Below are 12,169 nucleotides of genomic sequence, written 5' to 3'. Positions count from 1 at the left end.
TTTTAAAAAAATTAAAAAAATGTTTTAAGTAAATACATTTTTTTTTCGATCAAAATTGTGGTCATAGTGGATAATTATTAGGTGACATTAAAATGGCATATTCAACAAACAAAATGTTATGAAAGATTTTTTCAGGGGGACAATACGTCTTTAACTTTGTGTATTGTTTGAATTTTATTTAGAGCTGAGAATTTTGGTACCCCTCATGTAACAACCATTAGTGCATTAAAATGTTATAACTAATATTTTTTGTGTCTATTTCTATTAGATATTATATCTATGTTTTAATTGTTTTATCATTAACTATACAATAATTCATGATAGAAATAATAATACAATTTATGTTATAATTATGTTAATTGTCTTGGTTGCATTATGTATGTATCCTTATTAATAAATTAAATAATCTGATAATGTTTTTAAATAATTTATTAGAATATGGAGTTATTAGTATATAATGCAATTTCAATATCATGGTACTGTAGAGATAATTGAATTAATCATGAATAATAAACTAATGATTATATTTTTTTTTTGTTCAGTATTTAGTGGTTTTGTCAGGTAATCTGTCCAGTGAAGATGGATGGATGGTGTGTTCTAGTACTTTTAATTGCATCAGTGTGTTTTACATTGGCAGCAGGTACAGTAGTAGTAATAATGAAGGCCTGTTTGTAATTCCATAGAGCCAGGCAATAAAGGGGAGAGGGGGAGGGGATTGGGATTATACCAAATTTTAACAATTGCAATGATTTTTTTTTATCATTAAATGTGGACCCTGCAATTCATTGTAGTTCAGTAGTAAATTAATTAACACATATTTCACAGGTACACAAACTACAGGAACACAAAATCCAGAATGGGAAAATTACGATGAATCTGTAGCTGTATCATCAGATGACATGTAATATACTTATAGTAACTCATTTTAGCTTGACTCCCCTAAGAAGCAATTATATAACACATAGATTTAAAGTAAACTAAAAACTTAGTCTAGACGTGTGAGGCTCCACTCAACACTTGCTGATACACAAATGTCATTATTATATTAAATTTATCATCCTGTTGTTGCAGTACCTACTGCTTCCTTGGGCTATTAAGTATGCGAATATCACCCAAATTAATTTTTTAGTACTGGAACATTTGCCCTGCTATTAATCACAAGATCATAATTTCAAACATTGACTGTGTATTTTTCCCTTTTTTTTTAGCCCACAGTTTTCTCCTGATTTTAAATGTCTTCCTGTGTATGACCAGGAAGGTATGTACAATACATGACAACACAAAAAATGATTTCACTTATAAAAAGACAAAATAAACTATTGAATTCAACCAGTTTTCCTTTAAATTATATTTTTTTCAGATAAATAATCTTTTTTGCGATCCAATTTTGGTGAAAGTGACATTACTCCAGAAGATAATTGTATAACATTCAAAATGTTGAGACATTCTCAACTTTAATTCCTTTTGGAATCACATGTTGGACTGCAAACCTTTCTTTACTACTTAGTTGCATCAAATTTGTAACAATAGTACTGTTTTAGGACCACAATGTAGAATCCGGGTCCCATGACCTGAGGTAATTTCTGCATTGAAGGTGTATTACACAAGTGAAAAATCTTTGTGTAATTCTAGATGCTAATGACAATGATTTCTGTCTTCATAATTATTATGATTATATTCATCTATTTGTTTTAGTACCACCACTACCATGTGCTCCAGAAAATGTAGAAGTCGTGGTGTCACCAATATCAGCATGGGTAACCTTTGACCCTGTTATGCTCGAATCTCTTCAAGGAAAGGAAAAACATTATAGGGTATGTATTCATTTTGTTTAATGTTGACGCAATGGTAATTTTTGTACAGTTTGTATACTAATGATGGTTTTATTTGCACAGGTATATTACACTGAAAGAACTGACCCAACTTATTCCCTAAAAAGAGTTAAGTACGTGAATTCACCGTGCAAGCTTTACGGCCTTATACCGTCGGCGGATTACAAGCTTCAAGTTTTTGTCGTTAACAGTACTAACCAATATGTCGCACAAAGCCCATACATTAGATTCAGTACCCCTGAAGGCCGTAAATATTATCACCACTGTTTCAACAAGGAAGAAGATTTCCTGGATCACATTTCAAGCTACCCATAAGAGCATGACGAAACGTTCCTGGATATCGCTTCAAGCAACGCAGAAAACAAAGCCAAGGGTTGAACAATAAATTAAATTCTATTATGTAAAGAAAAACCTTGGATATCTCTTGTTTAATTATCCTTTCACTCATTGTAGTTTTGATATTTAGTCTTTTCGGTACCCTGAATCTAAAAGTGTTCATTACTGTTTCCGGTTCCCGTGTTGTCCTGTTTTTTTTTTCATTTTCTATGGGCTGCCTTATACAAGCTTTGCTTTTTAGGAATGTTGCCCCTCTTATTTTAATAATTTTTACTGTTAATTTTTATTTTCTATGAAAGACAAGAGAAATAAATGTTACTTTGATTGATTGATTGATTGACATGTGACACAGAGCTACAAATTTGAATTGAGGGAAGATGTCCTATCACTGATCATTCAATATTATATTCAAAAATTGTGTTTCTTTATCTGCTTTGGCACCATTTAAAAATGTATTGGCTGTGACGTCACTTAAGCAATGGCATCCAAATAAGGACACACTATGAATTACGTCATTGTCTGCAGGTTACTTATGTTATTGCTAACTGCCAACTGTTATATATAATTTTTTATCCCAAAGTTTATATCACTTTTTAACAATAGCGTTAACAGATAGATATTTTAAATTATTTATGTATATCAATCAATCAGTTTCTTTTATTTTGGAAATTTCATCCATATCAACAAACGTACAAACAGAAAAAGAAAAAAGAAAATTCGTAAACTATAAGCTTAAAATAAGGTTATACCTCCATGCTTAAATATATAGGATACTAATCCATCTACAATATATTTTTTAGTTATGGAACATATGTTTGCAAACACAAGCAAGAAGAATATTACAAGTATTCAACATACGTTGCATGAAACCATAGATAGATACTCATACTCATTAAAGTATATATACTCATATACTCATTATTATATATTTATGCTATAACATTTATAAATATTGTTTTGTAAACAAGTCGATGTCACTTTTTAATAATAGCGTTAACAGATTTATATCTTTAATTATTTATGTATATATTTATGGTATAACGTTTATGAATATTGTTTTGTAAACATACTTGTTTTTGTTTTATATATTTAAAATGTAATACAGAATTGTACGGAAAAGAATTTCCAAATTTGATTGAGCGCCACATTATTCTCTTTTAGGGATTGAGCCCTCTTTCAATTCTTTTATTTAAAAACAAAATCATTTGTAATGTTTTGTCATTTGTTTTATGGAATAAAAGAAAATAAATGTTTTAAATTGAAAAGTTGAACTGCTTAAATTGTAGTTGTATGATTTAAATGTGTAATATGTATTTTGCATGATGAAATAACAAGCAATCAATCAATCGTGTGCTAGTCAACAAGATCCTTCATGCACAAACAAAAAGAAAAAAATTGAATAATTTTGTTAAATTGTTGCGCATTAGGTATGAGTAAGGACTAGTTAAAATCAGTTCCATTTCGACATGACAGAATTTGAAAGGCAGGAAGCCTCATATGAGACTTAGACATAAATAATATAGGTAAACTTTATTTGTCAAAAATGCAACATTTTTGAAAATTGTTTTCCTTGGCAAGATAAGACATTTAACAAACTTGTATAAGACAATACAAATACTTATATAAGAAAGACATTTAAAATACTTATTTAATTCAATTTCAATTCAATTTATTTAAAAAAGCCTCTAGAAAAGGAAAGATACAAACTTATAAAATACAATAAAAATATGCATGTGTTTCCCATTGGTGAGTTTTGTATTTGCTGTTTGATGATGGTGTGAAAAAGAAAATAAATTTCTATTCTTTAATACGAATATGTTTATTTATCAAATCAAAAGACAATGACAATGCATTTCTTAATGTACTTCTTGTTATATAAAATCCCAGGGTTTGTGACAAAATAAATTATGTGTATAGCGACCTCTATTTTTGTCGTGTGGATTTCTCTGATGATATTAAATAATGTATATAGCGACCTCTATTTTTGTTATAGTGTAAGTGACCACACTTTTGAGGAGCAGACGAGAGACAGAATACACAGGTTTTGAAATTGATCAATTTGTTTTATTCTGAATGTCTTAAAAACAGGAATACGCTCAGTTTACAACATTTCAGGTATTTTAATTAATCTTATTGTATCTAAAAAGTATGTTAAAGTTCTGGAAATATTTAGTTTTTATCCCTATCCATCAATTCTCCGACAGACAGAGAGAGCTAGGGCTAGCCTCATGTCAACAACCGGGGTAAGGCGTGTGTTTATCTTCACCCCAGCCAGTCAAGGCTGTTCTCTCCCCTGTGGTTTCAAATTCTTGTGATTGGCTTAACAATGGGTTTGCATATGGCTAAATAAGAATGTTCAAACCATGTTTTTTTGTTGGTTAATAACAAATAGCTCAATGATCAGCTATTTGACTTATGTCTGAAATTATTAAAGAAAGATAATTTTAGTAAAATGACATTATTAATGAATTGTAATGCATGTTACACAGTGAAAATAATTGGTAGGATTCAATCATCAATGTACTAAACATTAGCTTTTTAAATTGCTTTAAATGTGGTTGAAAGAACTTTTAAACACGTTTTGCGCTTTCAATTTATTTTGTCATGGTAGATTAAACCTGTTTATTAATGAAGCATTTTATTGTAATTGTATATCATGCAATATTCCTACTGTATGTATGTGTACATTTAAACTACAGCGCTACTACTACTAGTTGAAAAGATTTACACCTCTTCTCGTTCCTTAAAAAACCACCAGGTTAACACCTAGTGTATTGCGCAATAAGAACATCGAGATAAACAACATTGCAATTACAAGATTCATTTCGAAACTTTAATTACATTAGATTTCCATGGCAAAGAACTAAAGATCCTTCGAGAGCATTATCATATTAACGCTAATGTTCCATGACCTCTATGACCTCTATGCATTGATGCCACTGTTTGTTATGCAATAATTAAAAGGCGTTGTTTTCCCGTTACCGGGTCAGTGGTCATCTTGCCGTCTTCTATTTTTGTTATTGAGTGATCGGTTTGTTTTTCTTATTGCTAATTAAATCTATGTTGAATACTGATGAAATACTTACTTACTTATTATCTGTCTGTTTTAGATTGCATTTTCTATCGCATACTTTATTTTTTGGATCATTTGTTTATTCGTGTGGGTTGTTCAAATAATTTAATTTAAGTTGTAATGTAAGGTAGTGCTCTTATCTCATGAAAGCTGAGAAATTAGTTTGTGAGGCAAAGGTTTATTATTAATGCCATCTGTGTAGAGAAAAAAATTGTTTGAAATATTTACAGTTAGAACTCATCCTTTCTTTTGGATAATAGTCTGAGCATTTAGCAAGGCCTACTTCAGCTTATACCATACTGTATCACTGTTAGTGTTAAAAGTAGCCTACTGTACAACCATTGAGATACAGTTATGAATGGTACAAATTAGATTATTGTACAGAATTGATATAACCATTGATATAGGACTCAGGAGTGAAAAAGCTACTGTATTGCAGTATAAATATATGTATTTATGCAATATGAGGGTCGTTTATTCATTTCTATTGATTTAGCACAAAAATCAATAGTTGAACACTGTTATCATTTTATTCTCATAGGTCATAGTATCACAATGCGTCTGATAGTATGATATGTACAGTCAATTGAACTGCTCAAATTGTTAGGTGTTGTAATACATAATTGTACCGGCCGGCCGGCCCGGTAATAGTTGGAATAGCCTATTATTAGCCTACATTGTAAATTGTTTAAGTTTGACTTATGTTTAAAGTTCAAACAAAATCTCTGTTGTAGCCTGTAAAGTTTAATTAAATAGAATAAAATATTATTGTTAATACATGTAATTTTATCACAATTGAAGTGCTTAGTTTTGGCCAAAGCTATATGGTCTTATTTTACGATTTCAACAACAAAAAGGTGACCCTGGTATTGGTATGGTATTGTAATTCTGTACAATAAAAACACTTAATACTGTACTGATAGTAGTGTAGTGTCTAAAAATACTGACTTCTTATTTAAAAACCAAAGGTTTTATGAACACTATATAAATTATAAGTTAACAATTGATATTAATATTTTATCAGTCTAATGTACAGTATACTGAGCTCTCCTAGTCACTGTACCTTTAACATAGCTAGAGTTGAATTGAACTCTCCTAGTCACTGTATCTTTAACATAGCTAGAGTAGAATGGAACTCTCCTAGTCACTGTACCTTTAACATAGCTAGAGTTGAATTGAACTCTCCTAGTCACTGTATCTTTAACATATCTAGAGTTGAATTGAACTCTCCTAGTCACTGTACCTTTAACATATCTAGAGTTGAATTGAACTCTCCTAGTCACTGTACCTTTAACATAGCTAGAGTTGAATTGAACTCTCCTAGTCACTGTACCTTTAACATATCTAGAGTTGAATTGAACTCTCCTAGTCACTGTACCTTTAACATAGCTAGAGTTGAATTGAACTCTCCTAGTCACTGTACCTTTAACATATCTAGAGTTGAATTGAACTCTCCTAGTCACTGTACCTTTAACATATCTAGAGTTGAATTGAACTCTCCTAGTCACTGTACCTTTAACATAGCTAGAGTTGAATTGAACTCTCCTAGTCACTGTACCTTTAACATAGCTAGAATGGAATTAACGTTGGCTTTTAATATTAATGAAATCTACAATGATGCAATGACATTTTTATTACATTGCCACTGAATATGACTTGTGACTATTTAAACTTAGCTATAGACACTAAGTCCTCTAGCCTCTGTGATATATAATACCCATGCATACAGTCGGTTTGCTAATCCTTCACAAATGCTGTCGATTTATGGTTGGTTTGCGTTATATCATACAGTAAGCAAGGCTTATCGCCATAAAACATGGGCTTTCAGTTTATAGAGCTAGGCTAATAACACCATATCAGCGTTTAGTCTACTGAATGATGAGAGGTGTGCATTTACTTTTCCCTGGATAAATAGATATGTGACATCATAAATATATCATTAATTAACCTTTGACCTTTAACCTTTGAATGTATGTTATTAATACCATCTAATTATAATTGTATATATCTTCATATCATAGCATTATACTGTATTTTATTCATACGGTAAGGTTTAATCAAGTATAGTACAGTAGTTTGTTGGGAAAAAAACCCCATTATGAATATAACAACTAAATATTCAATTAAATCTCAACTCCAACCACATTGCATGGATATGAACAATATTGTATATCTTATTTTAGCATGAAATATAAAATCCTGCAGAAGGACCTGGTTCGTGATAGAAAAAAACCTTAGAGAAGGTAAAATCTTTTAACATCTCCCCACCCCAACCATTTCCCTACTACCATATCAACTGATCTTTGTGATAGTGAGTAACTGTAGGTACAGACATTTATTTATTTATTTTATTTATTTATTTATTACCATTTACTGAGGGTAGCCTATCCAGTTCCTAATAGAACTGATCATTCAGGGCCCTCGATAAAACAAACATACAGTACAACACATAAAATATTAAATATTCAAATGACATAAAATATATTAAAGGCTTAAAAATTTACAATGATTATATAAAATTCATATAAAAGTTAATTAAAACATTAAAATCTAGTATAATAACATGAATTAAAATTTAAATATTCAAATTAAGAACCGTTACTCGAGTACTTGTACACAATGATAGAGTTGTCTCTCTTGTTCACAGACTACTTTAAACTGTTTTCTATTGTCCCACTTGTTCACAGACTCCTTTAAACTGTTTTCTATTGTCCCACTTGTTCACAGACTCCTTTAAACTGTTTTTCATTGTGTAAGACACAAGGTGTTGTAGACTCTTATTGTGATTACCACATTGCATAAGAGGTTTAAAGCCCAATTCACTGCATACTCTATTGTTGTAGTAAACAATACATCCACCTTGTTGTAGTCAGGGACATTTTTATTGTTTGCGACTATTCAGAAAGGTCTATAGTATTATTTAAGTTTGTAGTGTTGTTGACGAACAAGAAAACCATGGCCTTGTATTGATCAAAAGTACTCAACTACTACAGTAGTAAGTTTAGTACTATAGCATTTTGAAATTAAAAAAAATTTGTTCTAATCAAATAAAGTGAATAAGATTCTTCTTTTTCCTGTAAAACGCTCTAATAATTAATTTCTGACAGGTATACGAATTAGCCTTCAAAGTTACAGTAGTTGGTAAGTACTGTACTTAGCTTAGAAAAAGGTTATTGAAATCTGTCATGGCAGGCTGTCAGTTGTACTGAGTGAGTGAGAGAGTGAGTGTAAAATAACTGCATTAAAAGCATTGCATACGAGCCATGCAATACCGTGGTGTAGGTGGATAATTTAATAGAATAGTTAAGCCCTGCTAAGCTTGGAATAACAACAACTTGCTACCACACAGTACCACATTTTCACAAGTTCTCCCATTCTCTCTACATCCCAAAAAAATTCAAATACTGTATTTTCAGTCGATAATATGTATTTGAAATACATACCTCCCCTCCCCCTTCCGCCTAAATCCTCAGTATTAGCCCCTCTTTGTTACCAAAAGGATGTATGTTTTAAGTACTATCTTGTCATTCATGAGACTGTATTACCGCTCTATACTGTAGCAGGGTAATCTATCACTTCCTATGTGAAATCCTTTATTGGTTATGATGCTCGTAAATCATATTCTCCAAGACAGAAACAATGAATAAAATAACAATAACAAATTTGCTTATTTCATCTGAAAATGGTTTATTGCAAAATACATTTAGTACATGAAAAAAAAATAATTGTATGATTCATGAGTTTGATGATGAAGTCACATGGTGGTTAAATGAAAAGGAGGAGAGGGGGTGGATGAAGGTAGCAGAGATGGGGTTGAAGATGTGCCAACTTGCAGTAAAAACTTAGAAAATCTCGGCTTACAGTACAACATAGACATCATTTATAATTGCTTAAGCTCTGTTTACACTATCAAACTTTATCTGACAAAAAAATGTGATGTGCCCATATGGACATGATGATGTCATATCACTACCATATTTAAGCATATCATTACCATATTTGGGCACATCACACTTTTTTTGTCAAACTAGTTTGATAGTGAAGACAGAGCTTTAGAACATGTGTATCTTCCTTTATGTAACTGAATAAGACCATTAAATCTGTTAAGTTTAGATTGGTCTGTTGCTTATTCTTTGTTCAGCCGGACACAATTCTTTACAAAGAGCTAAGTAAATATTATTTATGTAAACACTGGTTTAAATATAATATAGGAAAATAGCTAATGATTTTGGTTGCATTTCTTAAAATATATACTGTGTTTACAAAGCTGTTGTCTTACACTACAAAGTCACTTGGCAATATCAACAACATTTATATATAAAAAAACAATGATGTTTGGAATATAACAATGAATATAAAGTGCGTTTGTCTCAACATTGCCTAAAAATATAATATTTTAACCTCAGACTGTGTAATATCACTTAAATATCCTCCATTGTTTCTACTGTACATTTCCTTTACTATCACAAGTGACACATCCGAAATAAACAATTTTCAACCAGTCAGAACTAGCCCTATTCTTATGAATCCATAATTTAGGAGTTTCTTCCTCTCCCCCCGCCTCCCACCCCTTCTTCTTCTTCCTATTTCACAATTTTAGACAGGATCCGCCACACTGCGGGTATTAGTGGATATTTCAGCTTAGATTAGAATTCCTAAACCACTACGAGATGCCATAGTGCAATAGAGTTACTACAATACTATACTGTAGACGCACATGGTGCTGACGTCGTATACTGTTTGTTTACTGTAGACCTTCTCATGTGTACAGAGTGAGTCACTGTTTGCTCTTCTACCCACTGAATCCATTCATGGTCCGCACGAAACTCTAGACTTGGTTGCTATCATGACTTAGCCACTTCATTCAATTCAAATTTATTAGAACAGATTATGAAATGTTTGCCTTGTTGACTTTTTAGAATGTTACTTTATATTTAATTCTTGTAAAATCATAGCATTATTTAACATTACAACAAGGATATGATCAGATATCAAATGGTAGAGCAGATATTTACAGTAAAAATTGGGCATTTGAGTATAATCTGTAAGCAAAAATAATGTATGAAATGTTTGCATTAGTGTATAAATGATTCCACTATATTTTATAGTGTAAAAATCCTAGTAATAAATATTACTTGAACTAACTAGTTATTTACAGTTTAATGAGGGATGTACAAAATTGGGATAAGATACAACAGGAGTACAGTAGGTGTTTTAAAGAGGAGGCTACAATTTATCTGAAAAATACAGTAAATATTGAAAAAGAAAATGAGTATGGATTATCCACCATTTTTCTAATTCATTGATTATGTTAAAAAACAAACATTTTTCTATTAATAAACATCGTCGGCTGCTTAACTAGAATGTAGCTAAGCAATTTTGTTCCTAAAGCAGTGTCTACACTATCAAACTTATGTGACAACAAATATGTGATGTTCCCATATGAACATGATGATGTCATATCACTACCATATTTGGGCGCATCACACTTTTTTTGCCAGTCACTAGTCACTAGTTGATAACAAAAATGTGATGTTCCCATATGGATCTGATGATGTTAAATCACTACCATATTTGGACATATCACTGCCATATTTGGGCACATCACACTTTTTTTTGTCAAAGTTTGATACTGTGTAGACAGAGCTTTAAATCTGCCAACACTTGTTCCTTGTCATCAGTTAAGTTCAACTTCACACTCAACTATACACTAGAGATCGAGTTCCTCTGTAATTACACTATAATGCCGCTCTGTTGTTTGTAATCCATCTAGACAGCCAAATTATTTAAAATAATTGGTGACTGTGGATTGATCAAGTAGCTACTTGTAATTCAACATGTCTAGTTCCTTGGATTCATAAATAAAACCTTGTACTAAAATAATCACGTCAATCAATAATATGGCAAGCTATTAAAGATGTTTGTCCCTTGAAACACAAAAAAATGAAGGTAAAAATATTCTAAATTTAAATTGGCCATATCAAACTTCAAAGTAATATTAAAGTTATTCACCTTAAGTCGAAAATTCGAGCCAAAAACAACAATTTTACGTAATTAATAGCTAAATTAATTTGATTACATTTCGTCTGGATAATCGTCCTGAGCGAAAGTGAACAAAGATTTCAAACCATGAGTATACATTATGTACAGTATGATGCTAATTAGGATTGTTTACAAATCGTCACAGATGAGAAGATGTTTTCACACAGATCGCGAAGAAGTTTTATGATTATGCATACAGAGTAGCCAAATAAGCGTGTTGCATTATAAGATATATTTTGATAGAAAACTTTGACTGGAAGTCAAAGTTATTTTTGAACCAAAAAACGTCTGTATTCAGTTAAGTGATTTTTTTTTTTCAAAATGACCCACTTTTTTTCGAAATATTTTATTTTATTTTTTTTTTTGGAATTTGACAAAGGGACAATAGATCTTTAAATATTTATTTCCTATGATGTGTTTAAATCTTTTGGTGTAAAAACTGAAATTCGTTTTTAAAATGTTGAGCGTATTGCTGTAGCAACAGAGTTGAGATTTGGTATGAGGTTATTCAATATTTAGTAAAGTAAACGTAATTTTACAAAGAAAGGTTAAAAAAGATGCTCATTTTGGTATCGAGAGTTAAAAAAAATGCTCATTTTGGTATCCAGAGGTTAAAATAGATGCTCATTTTGGTATCCAGAGGTTAAAATAGATGCTCATTTTGGTATCCAGAGGTTAAAATAGATGCTCATTTTGGTATCCAGAGGTTAAAATAGATGCTCATTATGGTATCCAGAGGTTAAAATAGATGCTCATTTTGGTATCCAAAGGTTAAAATAGATGCTCATTTTGGTATCCAGAGGTTAAAATAGATGCTCATTATGGTATCCAGAGGTTAAAATAGATGCTCATTTTGGTATCCAAAGGTTAAAATAGATGCTCATTT

The 12,169-nt window shown here is 31.1% G+C and overlaps 2 protein-coding genes across 4 annotated transcripts in view; both read left to right on the top strand.

The window, feature by feature from the left end:
- Positions 1–380: 380 nt before the first annotated feature.
- LOC140059090 (uncharacterized) lies at positions 381–3,156 on the top strand. The gene is made up of 5 exons (XM_072104928.1): positions 381–640; positions 826–901; positions 1,209–1,258; positions 1,696–1,814; positions 1,896–3,156. Exons 1-5 carry the CDS (start codon positions 580–582, stop codon positions 2,145–2,147), a joined length of 558 nt encoding a protein of 185 aa, XP_071961029.1. The 5' UTR covers positions 381–579; the 3' UTR covers positions 2,148–3,156.
- A 1,019-nt stretch (positions 3,157–4,175) lies between these two features.
- Positions 4,176–12,169, top strand: part of LOC140059085 (neuronal cell adhesion molecule-like) — a 77,774-nt gene continuing 69,780 nt past the window's right edge. For all 3 annotated transcript variants that reach the window (XR_011847107.1, XM_072104918.1, XM_072104914.1), the window contains exon 1: positions 4,176–4,283. The gene's annotated coding sequence lies outside the window, so the exon portion shown is untranslated. The remainder of the gene's footprint in view (positions 4,284–12,169) is intronic.

The sequence above is a fragment of the Antedon mediterranea genome, chromosome 9 (assembly GCF_964355755.1).
Source record: "Antedon mediterranea chromosome 9, ecAntMedi1.1, whole genome shotgun sequence".
In the NCBI taxonomy this organism is placed as follows: domain Eukaryota; kingdom Metazoa; phylum Echinodermata; class Crinoidea; order Comatulida; family Antedonidae; genus Antedon; species Antedon mediterranea.
Note: the sequence above shows the minus strand (reverse complement) of the source record. Positions and strands in the feature narration are given on the sequence as shown.